Source organism: Apteryx rowi, unplaced genomic scaffold (assembly GCF_003343035.1).
Source record: "Apteryx rowi isolate R43461 unplaced genomic scaffold, aptRow1 scaffold_423, whole genome shotgun sequence".
NCBI classification, from domain to species: domain Eukaryota; kingdom Metazoa; phylum Chordata; class Aves; order Apterygiformes; family Apterygidae; genus Apteryx; species Apteryx rowi.
The window spans coordinates 119008-144155 of NW_020450676.1; the positions used below are offsets into that span (position 1 = coordinate 119008).

At 35.7% G+C, this 25148-nt stretch overlaps 2 protein-coding genes across 11 annotated transcripts in view; one reads left to right on the forward strand and one right to left on the reverse strand.

Moving 5' to 3' along the window:
- Positions 1–25148, reverse strand: part of LOC112971020 (conserved oligomeric Golgi complex subunit 5-like) — a 159152-nt gene that overhangs the window by 118921 nt on the left and 15083 nt on the right. The gene's annotated exons all lie outside the window — the stretch shown is intronic.
- On the forward strand, positions 6567–8984 carry GPR22 (G protein-coupled receptor 22). Its single transcript, XM_026076035.1, has one exon. It carries the CDS (start codon positions 7410–7412, stop codon positions 8709–8711), a length of 1302 nt encoding a protein of 433 aa, XP_025931820.1. The 5' UTR covers positions 6567–7409; the 3' UTR covers positions 8712–8984.

Consider the following 25148-nt stretch of genomic DNA (forward strand, 5'->3'; position numbering starts at 1 on the left):
TGGACACAGTTTCCCAAAATAAATACTTTCAAGAAAGTGTCTATTCCACGTCACCTGAACATTAGACAGTTCATGATAGGTTTATGTAAAGTTAAATCCAAAAGCTACGCTAAAAGAATGCTAAAGATGCAAAATCAAGAACTCTAATGGAAAACATTAGAATTAATCACTTAATTCAGCCCTACTATGCTTACTTTATGACTGTTTGACTTTGTGAGCCTAAGCGGTCTTTTAAAAACCAAACAAACAAACAAACAAGCAAAAACCAAAAAAACCCTGCACCACAACAAGCTGGATTATGGGTGATCTTACCAACTCACCAGCAGGGTTTACACCTCCAGATCTACAAATGACAGATCACCATTTCATAACACAGTAACAGTGGATTTTAGGACATTACTTCCAGTGTGTAGAAAGTAAGACAACAGGTAAGATAGAAGAAGACAACAAATATGCTACAACTTTCCAACTGTTTGCTCTCAGCAAAGCAGAAAAAAAACCATACACTAGTAGACTGTTATGACTCCTGAATTCAATTTAAAGTACTACAGGAGTGTATGCTATGGCAATTATGGATGCCTCTACCCTGGTGCATCCAGCCTCTCTTTGTATGCACACAGCTGTGGTCCCTTCTGTTCCACCTTGCTTCAAACTCCTGCCTCTCCACATTTCTTCTCTCCCTACACCATACACAACAACACAAACCCTTCCCAGTCCTATCCTCTGTCGCATTCTGGGTCCTCCCTCTCCACCTTGTGTTGCCCCTCTCAGTCTGAAGACTCATCACCAATCTTCTGGTTTAAGACTCCTGATGTTCGTCTACATTTGTACCCTCTGATTACTCTTCCACCCCATTTTTTACACACCAAAATACCAGTCAGGCTATTTCCTTCTCATCCATTCTGTACTGATGTAGAAACAGGTATAAGGATAGCACATTTTTCTTTCTCTGTTGGGTGTCTGCACATGGCTCTTTTTGCTCACTCTTCCCAATCTACCCTTTGAGGATGATGTCATCTGTTCACACCATCTTAACTAGCATCTGTACAGCAATGGCTTGTGAGCGTGTCTATCCATCCACCTACTCCTGATTGCCTCCATATGGTGCTGCTTCTCCTCCTGGATGTCCCTCCAGAAAACTTAAGCTTGATATGAACAAAACTCAACTCCTTATCGTTCTGCTGAAACACTCTTTGCAGATCAAGTCTTTTGCCATTATTGCCTCCTGTAATATAGATAATTTTTACTTTTTCCCCTCATTCTGCACCATATAATCAAACTATATCCAAAATCCTGTTACATCTTTCTCCATGATTCCATCTTTTTCTAACATTACAGCCCATCCAGTGTCCCATCTTTGTTCAGGCACACTCAGAAGAACTGGAAAGTGAGATTGAGACTCATCTGTTTAAATTTAGACAGGCTTCCCTACCTATCCTCAGTCACACTTGAAGTGAGGCAAATAAATCTCTTAAATGCATTAGCATATATGCCTTCACTCTAGGAAACCTCTTTTTCATGTTACCCTTAAGAGCTATGCTGGTATCACCAGTGTCAAGCTCTTCGGAGGCAAATGAACCAGAGAAGGTTCAAAGAGCTTGACCAGCTGCTCTTCAGACTCACTAGGTGCCAGCTGGCTACACTGTGATGTTTATTCAAAGTTTCTGCAATCTTTATTTAGGTATTTTCTTAAGGTAAAAGAGTAGGGAATAGGAAGAAAGTTAGATAAATATATAGCCATTTAAAAAAAGAAAGTATGTTGTTACCAGTAGATAAATAATATATCAATTATCTGAGAAAAAAAGTATTAAAAAAAAAAAAAGTTACACAACTGCATTTTATAATTGCATTCACAACTTAAAAACATGTGACTCCCACCAAAATTCGAGCCAAACTGCCCTTCTAATACATCTGCTATATATGAACCATGCTTTAACATTTAGTATTTTATCAAGCTTTTCAAAAAAAAAAATTTTTTTAATTTTAAAATCCTAAAAAAGCCGCAGAAATCTCCATACTTATTTGCGATGGATAATTACCAGCAGAACATTTTATACTCAGATATTTTTAAAATACTTGCTTTAGCAAGCTAATTTAAAAAATATTATTTGGGGTTGTATATCTAATTTCTAAAGTTTATTATAGCTTTAGTACTAATTAATATTGACAGCATGCTACACTTCTCCTCCTCCTCCTCATTATCTGGTTGTGAACACTGTTTATACTGCTAGAACAGATCCAGAAATAGATTATGAAACAAAAAGTGAAAATATAGAACAACTCCCAACCCCTCCAAAGTGAAGGTCAAGAATATCATACAAGACATATATTTACAAAAACCTGTGAAACCTCCAGAAAAATTAATGTAGAACATACAAGATTCTTCTTTAAAGAGTTAGCATTTCAACAAAATTATCATTATCAAACTACACTACCATACATGCATTGTACATGGTATCAGTGATGGATCATGAAAATTGCTGGGTTTGATTCATGAACTGAACTGGATTAACAACCCATCTTAGGGGTACGGATAATCTACATGAATCCTGATATACGTGCAGGTGTCAACTTGTCCTGAATATAATTTTTTTTTTAGACAAGACCTAAATGTTGACTTGCATATAAACATACCGGGCGAGATTCAGCATGGCTCACAGAAAAGACATGGCAGTTTTACATCACAGATGTTCTCAGAACAAAGAACATCACAAACAAAGTAGGCAAATTCAAATATAAATCACTGGAAGCTTTCTAAGTAATAGACATTTAATTTTTTTTTTTTTTTTTTAGTGTCATGTGGTTTCAGTGTATACAAAGTAAAGAGTGAGAAGGTAAAAATAAAACCGGCATACCCTTAATATAATCTAGAATTCATAAATCATCTGTAAATTTAGTCCTTTTATAGAAGGATCCTTATATAAATGGGAGGGGGGGGAAATCAATCCCATATATGAAGCACAGTTTAAGCCCAACATCACTGACCAATCAAAATTAGTGAATGCACTGCATCTCTCTGCAGTGAGGAGAAGCGACAAGGTAGGCTGTCATTCTGCAAAAGCTGCCCCTTGCAAGCTTTCCTCTCAGAAGCACAGCTTTTCTTTTTTTGAAAGCTTGAATCTCAGTGGTGTCTCTGGAGACGAGAAGCCTTCAGTATGTTAAATTACTTTCATTATGTATTTTCAGATGCTTATTGATTCTACAGTAGGAAGAGTGGGAGACTGCAGCAGCCTCTAAACCAGAACTAAACCAGTTGTATACATTAGCAGTATGCTGAAACAATGGCACAGTACAGGCACAAATTTTCATTAAGGTCATTTTTTGAAGATATGCTTATTACCCTCTTTCCCTTCTACTCTGCTAACAAGTGAACAAAATGAATCCCTCCAACCTGGAACTGCTTCACCTGCATCGAGAATTTATCAAATCTTTAGTGGAGGTAAGATCTGTTCCTTATTATGGTATGCAGAATAAGCAACGTTTAACAAAAAATTTGGAGGAAAAAAGGAAGATATCAAGTTCGGCTTACATTTAGCACTAGTATCTTGTTGTATTTGAGATCAGGAAATATTATTCAAATGCTATTTTTTTCCCCCATTAAAAACACAATGGTAGAAAAATGTTATTTTGTATGAAAGTCCTGTAGAATATTAAGAATCTATTTTGTTCATACAACATAAAGACAGTGCAGTTTAAGCTAACATACTGTTAAAAAACAAAAACAAATGCAAACAGGAATATTTTTTTCTCCCTCAGCACTATTTCCAAATATTGGCAGTTAAATATGTTACAGATTTATTCACTTATTCCTTGAAGGATCACAGATAGTCTGTAATTTGTTGTATACTTATTGCTTTATCAAGGTTGGGTAATATGACTAATCTCTGACTTGCTCAATATCCCCCCCTCCCCCTTTTTTAAACTTATTTCTTGCATTATCCTGTACATTTAAGCCATTTATTAAAAACATCAATTTGCAACACATTCATTCCAAGAAAGAAAATTTTAACAGTGTGCAAATTGAACAAAACCATACTTCCCATAAAGCAAAAGACTCTGCTCAATTTCTCTTTTGATGACAAGAGGACAGACATATGTAAAACCTAGCTGCTCACAAGAGCTAGAAGACTCTGTTTTCTATCTCTAGTCACAGATGTCCAGCGATTATTACTTCTAGCTGGGGCTTTCTGTAACCTGCACTACTTGGACAAAAGGAAACTTGTCCGAAAAGCATACAAGGTGACAGCAGAATGAGTTGATTTTATTAGGAAATAGTGAACACACAAACAGATTTTCTAATGTAATCTATAAGATCTAGTTTTAGATATCTTTTATTCATGAAGTAAGTGCATTATATAAAAGAAAAATTTAATTATAAACCCTACTTTTAACCTTTTTTTTTTCTTCCCCTTCACAAGGGCATGCAGCAACTAAATTCAATTTTACAACTGACAATATGAAGAATGCAGTTGACCGGGTATCTTTCTAGCTGTATGATCTGCAAGCATCAGGATGCATCCCTAAAATGTATTCTTAGGACATAAAAGGAAATAGAAACAAAACATGGAACACACTTATATTACCACTTAAGTGCACGACGCTTCAACAATATACACAGAAGACTAATACATCTGCTCAGATTTTTTTGAAAAGAAGAATGTAATGATTGATTCTTAAAATGGTGAGCATTTCTTAAAGAGGGATTTATAATTTAAAACCAGAATTGTGGAAACTACTGATGCATGAAGAAACAATGAAACATGAATTCCCCAAAGCAGAATGTGCATACTCCACCAGCAAGCTGAACAAGGGTTTAATCAAGCTTTTTCTATACCACTCATTAAATAACTTATTTGTCATAATGACTAATGGATATTTTTCTCTCAATTTTATGATCTGTTATGTATTCTCCTTTAACGAAAATAAACCAAATTAGGTAACTCATGTTTTTTCTCAAAGCACATGAACTGGATTTTATGATGTATAGCAACTTCTTTGACTAAGCCATCACTCAAAAGTAATGAGCAGGAGTCTTACAGAAAGAAATACGCAGATTAACTAAAGGATGTCTATGTACACTTTGAACACAGAGATCAGATATCTTTTTCTTTTTTTTAATCCTGGAAAATAAAAATAGGCTCCCACAAAATGCAACTGGGAAAAGAAATTAACATCACTTAAAAGAAAGTTTATTTTTATTGCTGGCTTGAAACTCAGAACAGACACAAAGAATATGCACTGGTCTGTAGAAGTATCTCAGGCAATTAAGAAGTCCCTATGTTCAATCAAAAATTTTTGCTGCTGAAGTGCTGGAACAAAAAAAAGAAAAAAAATTCTGCAAGGAATGAAACAAAGCCCAGCTACAACTTGGTTGCCAGGTGAAAATGCATGTCAAATACCTGTCAGTGACACCAGGTATCAATTTATGACAAGCTGCTACAACGATCTGAAAGGCCCTTGAGGCACAGAAAACAGGTAGGTCAGAAGCTGCATGCACCCAACCTCTGTTCAACATTTACAAGGGACAGGCACTGCTCAGAAAGGCAATGTGTTTGGTAAATTGTTTGCCTACCTTGATATTTCTCCTTTTATTTACCTGAAATCTAACCAATGCAACAAAGATGTGATGTTTAATCTGTCTATTTACGAGGTCTGGCGCATTTTGAACTTTGTTTTCACAAAATTTCAGTTAGCTTAACATTAAGAGTTAAGATAATCATTTGTTTTAGCAGATCTGCTTTTGATTGCATCCTGGCTTTTACACATTCAAAATAACTCAATTTATCAAGTAATGCATTTGGAATGGGTTCTGAAATACACTGACAGCTAGGACAACATACACAGAGGAAATCATGTTCCTGGGGTTTAATAGAAACCCATTAGAGGTTGCCTAAATTAGAAATTAAACAAAGCTTTTGAAATATTTCTTGTTTCATTTCACACCTGAAACTAATAAATACAAGAGATGCGAATTAGAACACCAGAGGCACACGTGAAATAGCTGGTGAAGCATACCAAGAATTTTCATCATACAATTTGCAATTAATAGTATTGTGCAATTGAGGTTTTTAGAACTGCAGATAAGACCCATTTGCATATTTGTATCCCAAATGTGCTTAATTCATACTTTCATTTTTAAAAGGGGGGGGGGAGCTAATTTTTGTTCTCCTTAGTGCTATCCATTTTTAATGTATTCAGAGTGGAACAAAGCTCTGCATTTAAATTTGTTTTCATGCCAAACACATCCCCTCTTAAATTTAAGCCTACTTAAAAATATCTCAAGTATCACAACAAGCTATTGAATAACCTCTCTTAAAAGCTCAAGTACTGGCTGACAATATAAATACAAGTGTCAGGTATTTTAAGCAGGTGCTATGCTTACAGCCTGTTGGCATGTGTAAAACAAAGCAGATGCAGCCACAAAATAAAAGTCACCTAGATGCAATAAATGCTATTCTTTTGAATCTCACTTACTCATAAGCAAGATAAACATAAAACAGACAAATTTGTTGGATCCGATTACAGTATTTAAAAAAAATCTGAAAGTGACAATTTTATATTTAAATATTTTTTCTAAAATTACTCCCTAAATCTATGCTGAAATAAAATGAAATACTCTTCCTTTTCATACAATTTCTTGACATTGAATATTCAAATCAGAAGAAGGAAAGGTAGCATTTTTATTATCAGCTCCATTACCCTAAACCTACATAAGTTTGCATTCAAAATTATATAAGCTTCACTCATTGTAGTGATAGGTTTCGTACATGTAGATGCACACTAGTAAGATAAAAGTGAACAAACAGAAGTCTTCAAGCTCTATAAAATTCTGCAAAAATTAAAGATCTTCAAGTCTCAGTCCATAAGACTATTATAAATTCTCCAAAAGAGAGATTGCTAAATTGCCATAAAATAATTTAAATGTTCTTTTGATGGTACAAAAGCAGCAGTGCTCCACATTCCTCTCACTCTCTTTTCTTACAAGAGACTTTTTAAAATGATCTTGAGTACTAATCTGTTAATACTTAACAGCATTCTCCTAAAATGGCCCTCAACACCCAACACAAAAGCAACGCACAGTAGAGTTTATTCAATGAAGGAGCCCTTTGTAAAAGCCACATCACAATAAATAAAGCTTTGTTGCCATAAGTGGAAGCTTTTACTTTTTTCTTTTTTAACAACTCCTGCTTTCCTTTAAAATGGAAAGATCTTATTTTAGATCCTCAGACTTTTGAATCCATGTCAGTTAAAGCTCTAAACACACAGTAAATTAAGAGTTTGGTAAGAACAGATGCTTTTCTTCCCTCCTCCTTCCCCAGCATTTGTCCAAAATAACAGCAAGTGTTAAAAATCAAATAGTTCCATATTTTATTTCACCTTTCAGGAGAAAAAACAACTGCAACAAAAGAATGTGTTTCTCCCCCATCCTGGAATTCAACATGCAGTCTGAATCTAACATTACAGTTCGAGATGCCCTTGACGACATCGACACCAACATGTACCGACCACTGTCATATCCATTAAGCTTTCAAGTTTCTCTCACTGGATTTTTGATGTTAGAAATTGTTTTGGGACTTGGCAGCAACCTCACCGTGCTGGTACTTTACTGTATGAAATCCAACTTAATCAATTCTGTCAGTAACATAATTACAATGAACCTTCATGTACTTGATGTAATAATTTGTGTGGGATGTATTCCTCTGACTATAGTTATCCTTCTGCTTTCACTGGAGAGTAACACTGCTCTAATCTGCTGCTTCCACGAGGCTTGTGTCTCTTTTGCAAGCGTTTCAACTGCAATCAACGTCTTCGCTATCACTCTGGATCGATACGATATCTCTGTAAAACCTGCCAATCGAATTCTGACCATGGGAAGGGCTGTGATATTAATGACATCAATATGGATCATTTCACTTTTTTCCTTCCTGATTCCTTTCATTGAAGTCAATTTTTTCAGTCTTCAAAGCGCGAGTACTTGGGAAAATAAGACACTTTTGTGCGTCAGTACAAATGAATACCACACAGAGCTGGGAATGTACTACCACCTTCTCGTTCAGATTCCAATCTTCTTCTTCACCGTTGTAGTAATGCTAATTACATACACCAAAATCCTCCAGGCTCTTAATATTCGAATTGGCACCAGATTTACAACAGGACAAAAGAAAAAAGCTAGAAAGAAAAAAACTATTTCTTTAACCACTCAACACGAGACTACTGATGTGTCACAAAGCAGCGGAGGAAGAAACGTGGTCTTTGGCGTAAGGACTTCTGTTTCTGTAATAATTGCCCTACGCCGAGCTGTAAAACGGCACCGGGAGCGACGAGAGCGGCAGAAGAGAGTCTTCAGAATGTCCCTCTTGATTATTTCAACATTTCTTCTCTGCTGGACACCAATCTCTGTTTTAAACACTACAATTTTATGTTTGGGCCCAAGTGACCTTTTGGTAAAGCTGCGATTATGTTTTCTAGTAATGGCATATGGAACAACTATATTTCACCCTCTACTTTATGCATTCACTAGGCAAAAATTTCAGAAAGTTCTGAAAAGTAAAATGAAAAAACGAGTTGTTTCAATAGTGGAAGCAGATCCCATGCCGAATAACGCTGTAATACACAACTCATGGATAGAGCCTAAAAGGAACAAAAAGATTACCTTTGAAGACAACGAAGTAAGGCAGAAATGTTTAGTACCTCAGGTTGTCACTGACTAGACTTCAGTATTCACCAAAACACACCGAGAGGAATATTTGAACAAACTGTAGAAAAATACTGCCAAATAAGGAAAAAACTTTTTTTTTTAAAAACTATTGGCTAGACTGTAAATTTTCAATATATACGTTAAATAGAGTAGGTCTTGTATATTCAATTTCTTCATTATGTAAGATATATGTTGCATGGCCGTTTGTTAGTGTAACACCATGTGTATATTTGTCAAAAATATTCAAGTCCTCTTTTTTAGAAAATAAATAGCCTTAAAGAAGTGCAAACTTTTAAAAATAGTTGTATGACTCAGTTTCTCTGTAAATATAAAAGAATTTTTAAACAAGAATTCCACTACAAAAATACTACATTTTCTAATGCACAAATTCAATGTTTCACATGATATGACATTTTAAAATTGAATTCATAAACTGGCTTGATCAGAAATATCCCAAATTCTGTACAGCTACAACTTGGACACATTTTAACTTCACATTTAGATAGCCTACTAATTTTAAATTTCTCCAGCATGTGATTACTACACACATGTAAAGAAAGCCAGTTATTCTACATCCTTCAATTAACTGTTCAGAACTGATTAATTTTGATGGGGGGAAGCACTAATATTCATGTTGCTCCAGAGACTGAACAGCACTTTTGAGCAAGTAAAGTGTGTGTGTGGGGGGGGGGGGACGGACACGGACTGTATTTTAAAAAGTCTCTTTAGGAAGGGCAATACAATCTCAGATCCACAGTTCCTGTATAGAGAACAAACAATTCTGAACAATTACATAGCTAAATATTTTCCGTTGGGAGTTCTGGGTCAGGGACAGGGGAAAACAGGAGGGAAAACATACTAAATGAAGGCAAAACCACCGAGAGACAAAAAAGTTATTGGCCCCGATATTAAAAAACAAAACAACCAACCAAACCATCCCCTGCAAATGTTTAGATTTTAACACTGAAGGGGCTTAGCAGCTGGACCTGCAGCACAACACAGGGGCCTTCTACACCAAGATTTTTCATTCTTTACTTCTATCTACATAGCTACAGCTGTCAAGTGCCACAATAAGTAGAATAATGTAAGATAATTTTTTTGCCCTGCTTAACATTTGTAATATTTTGAATTCCCCTTTCCTCCAGTGATGTTCAGTTCTAGTCATGTAACTGCACTGTCACAAGCCAATCACCATGACTGCTAGCTAAGCTATTTCTTTATTTTCTGGACAATCATGGTACATTTGTACACCATCGTTCTATACCCTATTTTTCCATTTCATCTTAAACCTGCATTGAAGAATCAAGAAACCATAAGAAGTCATCATCACCCATAGCACTGCAAGCAAGAATTAAGTTATTCAATCAAACAAAAGCTTGCTCAGCTGAGTCGTTTGCACTATCCCAAACTGTAAAAATTCAATATTTCAATGAACAGTGGCTACATTCATTGATGTGGTTACTAGTTGGGGTGTAGGAGGTTGCAGCTTCAAAATCAATTACAGAGAATGATTTTACTTGTCTGGTTGTAAAAACTGCTCAGTGTCTTACCAGCTACCATCATAATTAAAAGACCAGTTCTAAGTAAGTATTGGCTTCTATAAACAAAAGGCAAAATATATCCTTGATTATGAGAGCTTGTTTGACTGAAAACATGGAAAATGGGGGTTTTCAAAGCACTTTTCCGAAGTTTCTAGGAAAAATAAGGAAAAAAAAAGTGTGTTGTTTTAAGGAAACAGAAGGCTACTTTCCATCTCATTAAATAATTAATTCATATTTGCATTGCCAAAACTACATTTTTGTGGTAAAAAAAAAAGCAGCATTTTTAATGCACCTTAATTTACTTTGGCTCATGGCTTAGCTTATCAGCCAGAACAGAGGACTTCCAAAAAAAAAAAAAAAAAAAAAAAAAAAAAAAAAAAAAAAAAATTACACTACGGCTCCATACCCAACAAAGACCAGCCACTTACAGCCATCCGAATTCTACCTGTAAGTTTTATTATCTGAGTAATAATAATTCATTATCTAAAATTATCTAATTTACTGTGCAACATTTATTCAAACATAATTTCATTGGCTTTGTTCTAAAAGCTAGTTTGACATCATCTGCATTCAACTGCACCCACTTACAAGCAGTGGAAATTTCATTCAAGCTATCCCTGGTTGCTTACAACAGCAATTGAAATCCTTCACCTTATTTGAGTGATGGCAGGGGAGACATAAACTTAATGGCTTTATGTAAGAAGTATTCTTTTTGAAATCCCGTATGTTCAAACTGTAGTATTACACACACACACACAAAAAAAACTTTCAGACTAAGCTCTTCTAAAAAGAAACAAGCCAAAAAACCCCAGCAGGAACTAATATTTTTTTCTTTTTTGTAATACTTCCTTCCTCTGACTAGGTATCTTCTGTATTCAGAACATGAACAGGAGGAGAAAGAGGGGTGTCTAACAAGGTTAATGGCATAATATAGTTTAATTGATTACTTATTACTTATTACTTATCTTCCAATAAAGCATTCTTATATCAATTAAAAATACTATTCATTTATCTAAAAGGAAGAAAAAAAGAAATCATGATGACCCCAACCCATGAATAAGCTTATAGTAGGTCATGTCCTTATTCTGGAATTTTTTCTTAAAAGAAAAGCTTTCAGACAACAGTTTTCATGTTTCTTGTAAATTTGACTTTACTTTCTAAAACTATATACATACATACTACATACATACAGTACTACACATTCAGTGTGTATAACATTAGAAAGTCAGATTCAGTGAACCAATACTTTATAACAAAGCAAAAATATAGTCCAGGAATTAGAGCAAGAGATTAAGTCAGGTATTAAAGGCTATGCTGCGATCACAGTCATTGATTTCCTGTAAGAATATAAGGAAATTCATTTTTACATTTATGATTCTTCATCTTTCATTAAATAAAGGAAAAAAAAAGAACTTAAACATAATGTTGAAATACACTTTGAGGTCTGCAGAAGAAAACTCTGCATAGAGCAGAAAATAATATGATTAAGAATACGTGCAGCAGTCATTACAAAACAGAATCATATATGATCTGTACCACAAGGACGACAGATTTAACACAAACAAGACAAAATAGGAGTAACTAGTGAAGGAACACTGTCTATCCTACAGACACAGAACAGGATTTTAGGAGGGATGTGAAGGTGTGCCGTGGGTGCTTGACAGACAAAGACTAAAACAATGCAAAAATTAGGCAGCCTCACCAGAGAAAAAAGGGCAAATACATGCCACAGTATTGTACAATAAGAAGCCCACTACATTCTTAAAAAGCACCCTCTCACCACAGTGAGTCATTAGTTCAGTTACACTTCACATCACTCAGCCGAAGGCAAGCAGAATTGCATAGGACTCTATCAAAATATTAATTCCAGCAAAAAATCTGGGAAACTCAAGCAACAATGACCGGTTTTCACATGTTCTCTGTCCGTAATGTATTAACTGATATCTGACTATATTTTAATCTTAACTTCATACATAGCTCCATTCAATTTTACTTTGTAAAATGTGATTAGTCCACACTGAAAATATAAAAATGCTGGGTATGGGCTCACTATCTATTAGAATATTCAGGAACCACACTTTAAAAAACTAGCACATCACAAATCAGTGGAACAGAAATGTAAACATAACACAAATATCTAGTTTCAAGATTTCAACAATTTTTATGAATTACAAGACACTGCTAACATGGTCAGAAGTCTTTTCTTCGTTAGTGCCAGCAGAATAGGAACCACTTCAGTAATTTCTAAATATATTAGATTAAAAATGTATACATCCGGATACATATTAGATCAATACACCTCTCCTCCTTTATCATTTCATAAATACACACATGTATATTATACATAATTATTATAGACCCATAACCATCAAAAGAGGAGTTCAATATTAACATCTATATCATTTGTATATGGTGGGGGTTTTGGTAAGAGAAAGAGGGTGCATCTGAACCAGAGTAACAGACACTATGCTCCACTGGACATACACCAAAATATCTTGTCTTCTCCATTTTTTTAGGAAATAATACATTCAATTGGATACATAATTTACCTGGACACAGAGAAGATTTTTTCTGCTCTGTTAACTATTATGTGCATCACACTGTGATGCATGTAATAATTCTTTTTAAACATCAGTGTGTGTGATGGGCAGCAGAATTCTTTAATGGTTGAATATTTTACATATGTGTGTTTTCTCTGGAAAATATTTTAGTTCCCAACTGCCATTAAGCTCCTTTAAAGCAAGGCAGCATTTCTTTATCAAAGTTAAAGTGTAGTATTAGAAGATATAGTATACATTAACTTACCCTTCCCTCCCCTACTATTCAATCAAAATACCTAAAACATATAGCTACAGACAGTCAGCTTCTGTCTTAAAACCTTCCAGCTTTAAGACAGCCAAATCCCACTCCCACTTCACACATTCTGGTGTAACACCACTGAATTCATTTGTCTTCCACCACGAGGAGAGCAGAATCGGGCTCTGCCATTACCTTCTCCTTTTTGTTATTCATAAAACAATCTTGCACTTCAAAAACTGGAATTAAACATGGAGTTTGGGGCTTTTTTATTTTTAAACAGATATACAAACTTAGTGATAGGAAAGCCAGAATTGACTTGTGCCCAATGAGTTTTGAAGAAGAAAGATGTGAAGTCCCTGGGGAGTCCAGGTCAACAGCAAACGGATCGAAGGCAGAGGGTGCCACTGTCAAGACACCTATGGTCACTAGGAACATGGAAAGGTGGAGGACAACATGCATCTACCATGGGGGGGGGGGGGGGGGGGGGTTTTTTTTTTAAAGACTATCATAAAAAACAAGAACAACTAATCTTTGAAACGCAGAGTGAGATATGTGGTTTTGCCAAAATTGCTAGAAGGAGGGGGGGAGAACCACATGAATATCAACCCCTACAAGGATTCGATTTAACAATTGTACATGGAACAAATACCAGGTAAACTAAGAGTGTGTATTATTCCACTATCTGTTTAATCACAGGGTATGTACAGAGTACATACCTTCCAAGAACACACTTAAACAGAAAATGCTAGATGTCTGTTCCCAGGGATAAATCTTATAAAAATGCTGTTGTAATTTTCTCCCTCAAATGGATATTGGTCAGATAACTTCGGTTTGTCTTATGCTTCATAGGTGTTTTAATACCACAGTATGCTTTCAATAACTACTTATTTCATTTTAGTTACTTTTACAGAGTAGTAAATTGACAGAGAAAAAGATCATTAGACAGCTTTTTATGTTATTTGCTAAAAGTACAGCTTAAATAATTATAAATCAAGTAAGAATAGAAGGAATATTTTCCTATGTATTTACTTAATGCATTTTGCATTATCTGTTTTCCCAGTTTATAAAAAAATTACCACACAAAGAAAAGAAATTCAGTGAAAAGAAAAATTAGAAAGATTTACAGTGAAAGCTCTGGGGTAGGTCTGTAACATGAAATTATTAACCATAATTTATTTTTATATTTTGAATTAATGTATCCCTTGACTGTATGCGTTTCCACACGCTCCTTCCGATCGCGGGCGGGCGGGCTGCCTTGGCAAACAGCGCGCCCTTGTTTCGCTTGCAGGCTGCGCGTCGGAAACATCCACTGGCTTTCTGTTAGCTTGAGGTGATCTCTAACTTCCTACCCTCTCTTGCAACAGTTTAACTCGATACCGTATCTGAGAAACAGATCAATGTCACTGCTGAAACAACATTATTGCAGTAAAATCTGTCTCTCTTTGGCTATGTGAGACTTTTAATAACGCAGCAGTATTAGCCTAGCTTTACTTGCAACCGTATGAGGCACTCTCACAATCTGTTGTGAGATTTTACTTCAAACTGAACCCAATTAGTAAGGAAAAAAAGCACAGTAACTGATGATAACATATTGCTACTTAGTATCATGTTTTTTTTCCAAACCTCATTTCAAGATATTTTTCATAAATCCCTGTCACAAATAACCAGGGAAAGAGTGAGGAGGGAAGTAGGAAGAAAGGGCAGTTTCCCACATTAGGAAACGATCACCAATGCCCACGATAACTCAGCGCATACAAAACACTGCACAGAGGCATCCGCAGGGGAAAGACAGGGAGAGCAATGCTAGTTGCCATGCAGGTACCATCACAAAACGAGAGGCGAACACGAGCGCTGCTGTGTAAGCTACCATCCTTAGCAAGGAGCGTATATCTTTCCTGTTATCAGCTCCAGTAGCTACTACATGAAACCGTTAATGAATAACAACTAACGAGGGAAAAACGTGAAAGGAATTTGCAGGGGGAGGGAAGGTTTTAACAAAGTTACGTGGTCCAACACAAACAGGCTTCCACAGACTGAATACCTAACCCCAAAGAACTCTCATAAAATACAAGAAATTAGTTTTCCAGCAAAATATCACACAGCTGAACATATATGAAATATAATATAGCTAAAATAAGAAGATTTAGTATACATATTTGTTGCTACTGCAATCAATAAGTAAAATATTTCACAAGAGATCATTTTTTCCAGATACAACATATATTCTAGGAGTATATTCATATGTACTAAAACCAACAGTGCCGTTTGAATTATATATGCATCTTCTGAGCAGTTACCATGCAAACGTCAAACTGTAAGAAATTTCCAAATTGAGTATATGACTCTTCTGTGTTTAAATTGGAACAAACATTTAAGTTTAGTAATTTTACTTTATGGAATTATACACCCATATATATATAAAATGGAGTTATATAGTTCCTCTGCAATCTTACAAAAGATGGCTAAAGCACAAAAAAGTGCACAAGAATACAAGGTAAAGGCATCTTTAAAACGATTAATGCATTCAGAGGCTTCGGACAAACCCTGCCACAACTGTACAGCTTTCAATGCAGAATTCCAGAAGCAGTTTAAATGAGATGGAATAAAACTGGGAAACCTTTGATCCAGTCACTGAGACTATATTATGTCACAACTGTGATTAGTTTAAAAGTCTCAAGTTTCTACCACATCTCTAGTCTGCAAGTTAGGCCAGCTAAAAATGGGGTGGGGTGGGGGGGGGGAAGAGAGGGGCTTCTTTGGAACTGTAGACAATCTGCCTTAGAAACAGTACATTCTCAAAATAGTTGGATATTCCTTTTTTTAAATAAGGTTAGGTCTGCAAGGCTTTCCCTGAATGGATAAGAAGAAAAACAAGACACCATGCTGCTCTTCAGCTGAAGAGGGTCTACTTTTGAGACATTAAAGAAAGTAACCAGATTTGCTGCCTGTGGGCAATGCTATATTTTGAACCTGCATGGCAAACAAGACTAGCCTACTTTTCTCTTCAAACCTTATAGTCCGTAAAACACTTGATTCAACTAATACTTGAAAATTATATGCATGAGATGAAACAGAGGAAAAACTACTCTTATGGAAACAGCCTATTTTTAAAAGTTGTTTCCTACATGCAAGAACTAAATCTTACTCTACAGTACTCATTAATTTGTATTACATACAGCAACATCTTCACTGATCTTTAAGGCAAGACAGAAACAAGTTATAGAAATACTGGCTCCCATCCAGGACCTAAGCAAAGATTGGTTTCAATCTTCTTTTCATAGCTATTTGTCTAGATTTTTTTTAACCTGAACTGGCTCACATTTTAATTAGACGCGAACAGGATAAACCTGGTTATTATGTACAAGATTTGAACAACCAATGTTTACTTTTACTTGAGGACTTAGAACAAAATTGTGTACATACTCCCGTTTTTCAATTATTTTATACCTTTGAGTTTGCCAGACTTCACTTTCCAGTCCTTAGCACTTGTCATTTCTTTCTCTGCTAGTCAAAGAACCCTTCTGTGACCCTTTATTTTCTCCCCAGGAATGCACCTCTACCATCTTAATCTTCTCAAGAAAAAGAGCCTATTTAATCTCCTACTGTGACATATATAATTGCATTTATTCACAGTTATCCACAAAACTATGCTTTTACCTATATAGCACATTTCACCCTACCAATGCAAAAGTACACATTTGCCTATGTAGCTGCATGAACGCTAGAATAAAATCAATATTGGGAAATAAAATCAAATAAAGCATTCCCAGCACAGATGCAATCTGATTCCAATGTTTTACAGAAGTCTAATACCATATTTTCATATTTGTAAAAACGGGGATCATACATTACAAATAATATTGTATGCATATATGATTAACATGAGGTACCCTGCTCACAGCTGCTTCTCCTCCAGTAGTCTGCCTTAATGTGAGGTTTGCATCCACATAAAACCATTGCTACCTTACCTCTGTTCCTCTCTCCCTACTCTCCCAATAACAGAAAGCATATGCCAAGAATATAGGGCAACTGTAAAGTGAGGAGAAGATGGCTTATTTAAAGACTTATTTCAGGGAATGATACCTTAAGAGAGACTTAAATCATCTAAATTGAACAAATGATACACTAAAAAAAATGTAATGCATCTATATAATTTCTTTACTCAGCTAAGCAATCAAAGAAACCAGATTTGTTTGACAAGACCTATTTTCCATAAAAGTGTATTTGACTATCACTCATTCAGTTTTATACTACTTCTTTCAAAAGAATTCAGTTTATCTACCATTTTTTCCTATAACAGCTTGGAGTCTAAGTGATTTCAAAAGAAATATCCTGTTTCTCTTTCTGAATGCTGGAACAATACAAGTCTTTTGGACTTTCCCTAGTGTCCTAAGAACTCCAACAAGAAGTTACAAATTAATGGCTCCATGAGTTAGTACACTTGTATAACACCCTCCCAAGTTGTGGATGGATTACACGGTATCCTCAGATTATCAAAGAACAAATTATCCTACTTCTCTCCAAATATAAAGCAAGAGTACTTACTAAAAAATCCTCCTATTCTGATATGAACAATCTTGAAACCTGTATATTATTAAGATTATTCCATGATAGGCATCTTTGTGGTTCCTGCAAGCCATGGATTTTTCCTGAGTACTTTAAGGTTATCTTATCTATTTTCTACATTTGTAATGCATACCAGTTGTGCTTATACATTGTTTTCTAATTATAATTGCTGTCTTTGCTTTGTCACTATACTAGAATGGGCCTTAAATCAGGACTACCCTGTTCTTTAATGGCCAAAAAGCCAATATTCCACAATTTAATCAACTCTTCTTAACAAGCTTTCAGCTTTCAAGTTTGTCTAAACGTATTTGTCGAAACCGCTGAACAGAAGAAGATCCTCTCATTAGAAAATTAACCCTTTTCAAAAATGAAACATTAAACACTGGGTCTGTTCTTTCTGCCTTATGCCTGAGGTCACAACCGCTAATCCTTTGGCAGCAACCGGCTTCTATATACAGTGATAAGTTTATTTTCATCTATCGTAAGAGAATCCAAAATAATTTTCTTCCTGTTGATTATAACAACTTCTGTGTTAGACAGAAATTGGTGATGTTTTACTACTGGCCTTAGGATACGCCATTTCTGTTTTCTCACACTCTGACTGACAATTTCTGAATCTGGTTGTCCAAAATGAGAAAACAGATTTTGTTTTTTCTGACACCTGCACAGTCTTGAAGTGTTATTTCTAAATCACCTATGTTCTCCTTCAGTACAACCACCAGATTATGCACCAATGAATTCTTCAGTCTCTCAGCAGAGACACAAATATTCTGAACTGCTTTTTGCCATTATTTCCTTGGCTAATAAACAACAGATTTCACTGTTTGCCATAGATAAAGAAAAAGAAGCACACGACTTCCTGCAATCTTCAGCCAAGCTCACCTAAGAGAACGACATATGTGAAGTGTCTCCACTTCTTCCCAGGAGGAAGTGATTATCTGCTTGAACTCAAACTACTGAGCCTGGTCTCTCAGAAACTACTGTGCCATTACACTGACTACCGGGAGGACTAGCCCTCAGCACACTACAGAATTTCCAAGTATCTAAAGTATAGATTTTGTTAAGTTGGCTCCAAAATGCTCAGGAAAGGAAGAAGAGAACAGAGAAAGGTATAAATTTCAATTCCTACCAGATCTTCAGACAGTGAAGATCCTGTGAAGACCTGCCTGAAACATAAAACTGCCATTTGCTTGTAGAACTTCATACAGAATGGAAGTGAAGACTTGGTTTTGTGCTCTTTCACATGCATCTTTCTAGCAGTAAATGGTGTCAAAGTCTGCAGAACTGGATTTTTCCAGACTTCTTGTGAGTTACTGACTTGTTTGTAATAGGTACTCTGAATCCCAGGTCTTAACTGCTTGCTTAAACTTTCATACCTGTTGAAATATACTGAGAACACAATCCCATGTGATTTATAGATCTGGAGATGATACTTCTCTGCTTTGTCAATATCCCTGCATTCACTTATTATTGTGAATTATGAAATCTGTCTTGCCTTACTTAATCATCATATTGATGAATTAAGATACAAAAAGGTATCTTTCAAAGACTCACAGCTAACCTCTATATCTTCTCTTTTCTCTTCCCTCAACTAAAAGTTATTCTTTTAGCCTCTTTTCTCATCTTTGTCATGCATACAATTTTTTTTCAGTCATTACAGACTTCTAAAGTCAGTGTACAACAAATTACTAGATTCAAAGGTAGACAGAGCTTGTGGAATTTCTTCAGTTCTTGGTAAGTTTTATATGTGACCTGAAAGCAGAAACCCCTATCTTTCACTTCTAGTTGTAATTATGTAGATCTACAAAAAAGTATGATTACCCAGTATCGGAATACTTTGTCTCAAAACTCGAAGAAGCCAAAAGACCTATAATAGATTCCACAGTCCAATTCTCTGGAGTCGTATTTTTCCTGTATTTGGTTAAACACAGGCATTCACAACTAGAAGATTACCTATGTTACTGGTTCTTCCAAATCCTTTGATATCTACAATCCAAATATAGATGTAGCTGACAAACAAAAATACTTGCAGTTCAAACACTTAACATGATCAAGGGATAAAGCAAAAACAAGACCCAAACTCCCTTACCACCTGGGATACTATCCTTCTGGTTGGGAATAAGTATTCCTTACCAGCAAAACAGAAATGGGCTTGGCATAATTCTTGTCTCTTCAGTAAGGATTCTTTGAAAAAAGAAGAAAGCAATAAGGGAATTTTATACTGAGGGAAAACAGAATACAAGTCTAGTTTCCAGATTCTAGAGTCATACACAATTAAATTCACTAACCTTAAAAAAAAAAAAAAAAAAAAAACCAGCTTCCCTCTGACTTCCATCACTTCTTTTGTTCTTCCTTTCTAACCAGTTCCTCTTTCAAAATTCCCAAACCTGCTGTTTCAATCTATCTTACGCAGGTGAGTCTACAAACCCCAGATTTCCCCTTTTGCTTTCAAGGCACTAAACCATCTGACACATTACTGAAGTACACTGAAAATACTATAGTTTCAGAGTTTAAGTGTTAGCTTAGTCACAAACACAAAACTGAATGTGCTGCTAGGACAAACACCGAGTGCCTCATACGCAGGACAGTACACAAAAGACTTTAAATGCATATTAACATATCAGCTGTATTAGTGGTGCAGCTACTCAGCACTGCTGACAATAATTCCTCTCCAAACTGAACACACTCTTTTGTACTCCATTACCTCCCCCTCTTTCCTCAGTTCTTGTCCACCATCATTTCTTCCCCACTGGAGTCCTCTGAATGTTTAGAAGCAAATAAACGAGCTGTCAGGCCCAGATTTCACTTTGGATTGTATTGAAGCCTAGCTCAGCATAGCACTGGTCTACAACCAAGACTTCTATTCTATATTAGATGCCAGGACAGTAAGAATCATAATTCATATTAGTAATGAAATAACAGCAATCAGATTCAGAGTAGCAGATGACAAGGAGGTTGCTGCAAGAGCCAAGTGTCCTGGAAGCGTAACGAACAACCGGTGGGGACATCTACACGGGAGCAAGAGAAAACCAACGACTTGGAAAGAGAGTCTTTGAGGGGCTTGCAACCAGGAGAAAAACTGCGAGAAATACTGCAGGTGCTACTGCAAAGGCAATTCGAACCCACTGTAATTAACTTCTGACACAATCTTGCTAATGGGATATCAATAACACGCCTCTTGGGAACAGGTAACACTTCAAGATAGAAAAGCCAAGTACCAAATCCATTTTAAAATATCTGATGTATACCCCTCTTACAAGGTCTACATACTTAAGACTAAAATTCCTGAATGCCTAATAATACAGCAAAATCAAATTCTTCAAGTAGCTATAGCTAAAAGACTAATCTCATCAAAAACAGAAACCAGCTTAATGCTAATATGGAAAAATAGTTTCATAATTCACTCAATATGGCAAATTTAAAAACATGATTATGGTTGTTTAAAGGAAATTAAACATCAAGAAAACCCACTCTTACAGTTATACCCAGATTCATTTTCAGAACTGTATGCATGAAGAAAATTAAATTTCAGGAGATCAGAATAATTATGGATTTGGAAAAAAGTGAGACAGCAATGAAACTATCATAGCCACATTAACCTAAAATCAGTAAACTTTAAAAAATCTGAGGAAATGTAAATTCATGCTCTGTTATTTAAGGCATATGTTGAAAAACATAATTCCAACAGGATTAATTTTTATTTTCCTTGTATCAAATCACCCTTAGTCTTTCTTTTGCCTAAAATTATTTAGTGGCTTCTATTGATAATGTTTAGGAAAAGAATGCATGCCAGAGGTTAAGGAAAATCCAGCAACCACTTATATAAAATAATTTCCCTAACCAAGTTTCCAAGTTAGGAATCCTAAGCATAGCAAAACAATTAGACTGTAAAAATCTATAAATTTTGTCTGCCTTGTTCAAAGAGGATGAGGAGGTCTTACTCTATTAGCCTTTTACTAATGAAAAATTATACTAAGTTCTGTAATACAGTCATTTTGTTACATGCACATTAATTTGGTATCTCCAAGTGAATACTTCTAACTAGTGGATTTGTTACATACTATCAAAATTTTTCTTTCTTGACTTCAAATGCCAATAGGAAAGAAATGAAAATCCAGAGGCTCCTTACCTCTACATAAAAGGTAAAGATGGCATAAAATAGAAGAAGATGGCATACAGCAAGACTGTTGTATTCATAATTGAAACAGAGAAAAAGATGAGTGGGTGGTATAGCAACTAGAGAGGAGTACAAGGACAGGCTTCTACGTTCATTATGCAAAAATATTTGGTCGCGCAGCATAATTTATGAAACACTATGACTCAGCAGAAGCTCGAGCAGCTCTTCATTTTACTTTAATTTACAATGAATCAAATGGTAACTTTGGCAAACATGAAGCCTGGAACCATATTAAGAAAATAACAAGGTATTTTCAATAACCAAGTGGATTTTTTGTTAGCACAAATTATCTATAGCTTTTCATGGCACTCCCTTCCTTGAAAAGATGGATTAACTAATAAAACCAGAATCTTTCTAAACATAATAAATTAAAGCATTACAAATAAGTTTTCCTCTCCTTTTCAATATTTAAAGTAACTTCAGTTACCTCTGTTGTATGAATGTAAATTGAATAGCTTATCAATATTATCACATTAAAAATAATGAATTATTTTGCAATGTATCCAATCTTGATAGTGTGACCAATATGCATGAGAAGCATAGTACCTGATACATGCATACAATTTTTCTGTGATTAAATGCACCATTAATCATATACAGTTAATCACAATGTAACTGAAACAAGAGGCCACCATTTTCAGTTTTTACTAGAGATGCTGAAAAAAGCAGTTCAGACTGTACTCTGCATGTGCATTTCATATGTGACACTGGCTTCTTATACTTGTGTTCATGGAACAATTTCTCATTTTAAACCCTTCATAAGTCTGATTTTGGAAAAGACAAACATTTTATAAAAAATTTAATTTTCAGTTTCCAAACAGTTCAGGACTATTTGTTTTAAAGGTGCAAGTATTAAGGCTTTTTCCTAAGAAGTTATTTGTATGTCTACTTGACAAAGAAAACTTTGCGCAGAGTTGTTTTTTTTTTAATATAAAAACCTCAATCTTATGGTAACACAGTCTCAGGCAAAATTAACCAATTAAAATGGACAACATGAAATTGAAGAATATGGAGATTACACTAAACTACAGGAAGACAGCATACTCGAACACAAATAATTTCAGCATTCGAATAAAGGTCTGGCAGTGATACTGCTAATGCCACCAGGGGCAGAAAAAAAACCTTTTAGCAGGATATTTGCACTTGCTAGGGATGCAGACATACCACCTAAACCAGTGGCATTCAAATATACTGCAGATGGCTCTGAGCTGGTAATATAGTTCAGTCATTCTCAGCAGGACTAATACCCCATGCAAAGCATTACAGTCGCCTGGCTATATAATTTCTATTAATCAAATTAGTTCAGTTATCCCTACAGAACACTGCATTGTGCTACACAGACATATGTTATACTGTTTTAGAGGACACCAGATCTTGCACAATGCAGTAAACTGTAACACATCTAAATCCCTAAGCAAAAGTGCCATGAAAGCAATTTTTCCCTCCAGATTGATCTGTGCTGATTCCTATTTGAGAAATTATGCACAGCAATACTAATAACAACACATTTGTCTGCTCTGTGTGCTAGCCACCAAAGAGCTCAGTGACATGATAGTAACAGAGTCCTTCCTCAGCTTAACTGCAGCTTAGTTCAGCACAAGATCTAGCTCTGCAAATGTACACTCTAAATTTTTGCTTGCAATAGGAAAAAAAAAATCAAGTGAATCTCTGAATACGCTATGGAAAGAAAAGGAAGACAGTGAAAGACAGCTACTGCAGTATCTATGGCAGATGTTCAGACAGCTTATTTCTGGCAGAGTACCCCTGCAAGTTTAGTGACGCTTTTGTACAGATGTATAACAAGTATAACATAACAAGTGCACTCTGTGGAAACAATAGGGTCAGTTAATTATAATTTTCAATAGCTATGGATAACTGGCATAAAACAGCCATGTGTAAATGCTTACTAGTAAAATGAGTTATACATATGGTTTGAACAAATCAGAACTGTTATTTGTTTCCTGAATACTGACCAGTAGTGCTTAGTATTTTGATAAACACAAAACACTACTCATCATCATTCCCAAATATTAAAAACTTACAAGAGTAAATTAACACTTTTCTTGAAAACAGCTGGCTCTGGGAAATGGATAGCTTGCCTTCTTTCTCAGCAAAAGAAAAAAATAAGCAGCATGATATTTACATTCACACAGTCAGTACCTCCTTCCTTCTCATGCTCAATGAATTCTCCTAGAGAGTTTTGACATAACAGTTTTTGAAGGTCAATTTTTGCAGCACTCCAGTAATACGACGAGCTGTGTGAAGTTAACTTGAATGTCAGTCATATAATGAGCACTCAGAACAAAAGTACTTGGATCAGAGGGGTGAGCTGAAGGTCTTTGAGGAAGTTTATCTACTATTTCATCTGAAGGAGTGATAAGAAGAGGCTGAACTAATGTAATGACATGAATCTTCCAGTCACACTGTCCTAAGATTCCAGGAGGTATTTGGGCATGGTGCCCAGCAAACTAACTTATTGGAAGCAAACTTATTTTTTAGCTGGACTGCTAAATGTTATATATATTTTAAATGTATAAATACACACACACGCATATATATATATACACACACACATGCACATATGCACATACACACACACGCACACACTTCTCTGTAACATCTCTGGGAGAAGGGAAGGATTAGTGGCAGGTCAACGTACTCAGTCCTCCTGCTTCAAGGCAAGAGCACCTGTATCTAAACTCTTCCTGACATATGTTTGTCTAAACTGCTTTTAAAAGACTTTAAAAAATCCAATCCAGATTTCACAGCTCCCCTGAAATTATCATTCCTGGCAGACACTTTCCTCTCATTTTACATAAAGTTTCCTTTGCTTCAGTTTAGGACTATTACTTTCCGTTGTGATCAGAATGGGTACTGAGAGCTATTTACTTCCTTCTCATTTGAAACAGCTTTTATTTATCTGAAGAATTTGACTGTGCCTCTCAGTCCCCTCTTCTGCAAGGCGAAGAGCCTCACACTTTCAGTCTCTCATCCCACTACCCATCCTGAAGATCTTCAGTCGTCATTGTTGCTGTACTTAGGACTTTCTCCAATTAACCTACATCCTTCTCCTATGAGGTGCCTCAAAAGGGACATGATGCTCCAGCTGAAGCATGAACAAATGAAGATTTACTTCAAGTGCCTTGCAAACAATATCCTTCCTTATAAATATCGGTATGAGCTTCATTGCCAACCTTATCATGCTGCTAGAAAACAAGTGAACGAGTGGCTCACCCTCAACCCAAGCTCCATCTGAGCCCCATTCTCTCTAAAGAACTATTGCCTAAACACTCATTTCATATTTTTGCTGTTAATTACTGCTATTTATCGCTAGGACTTTGCACTTGTTTAGAAAATAAATGAAACC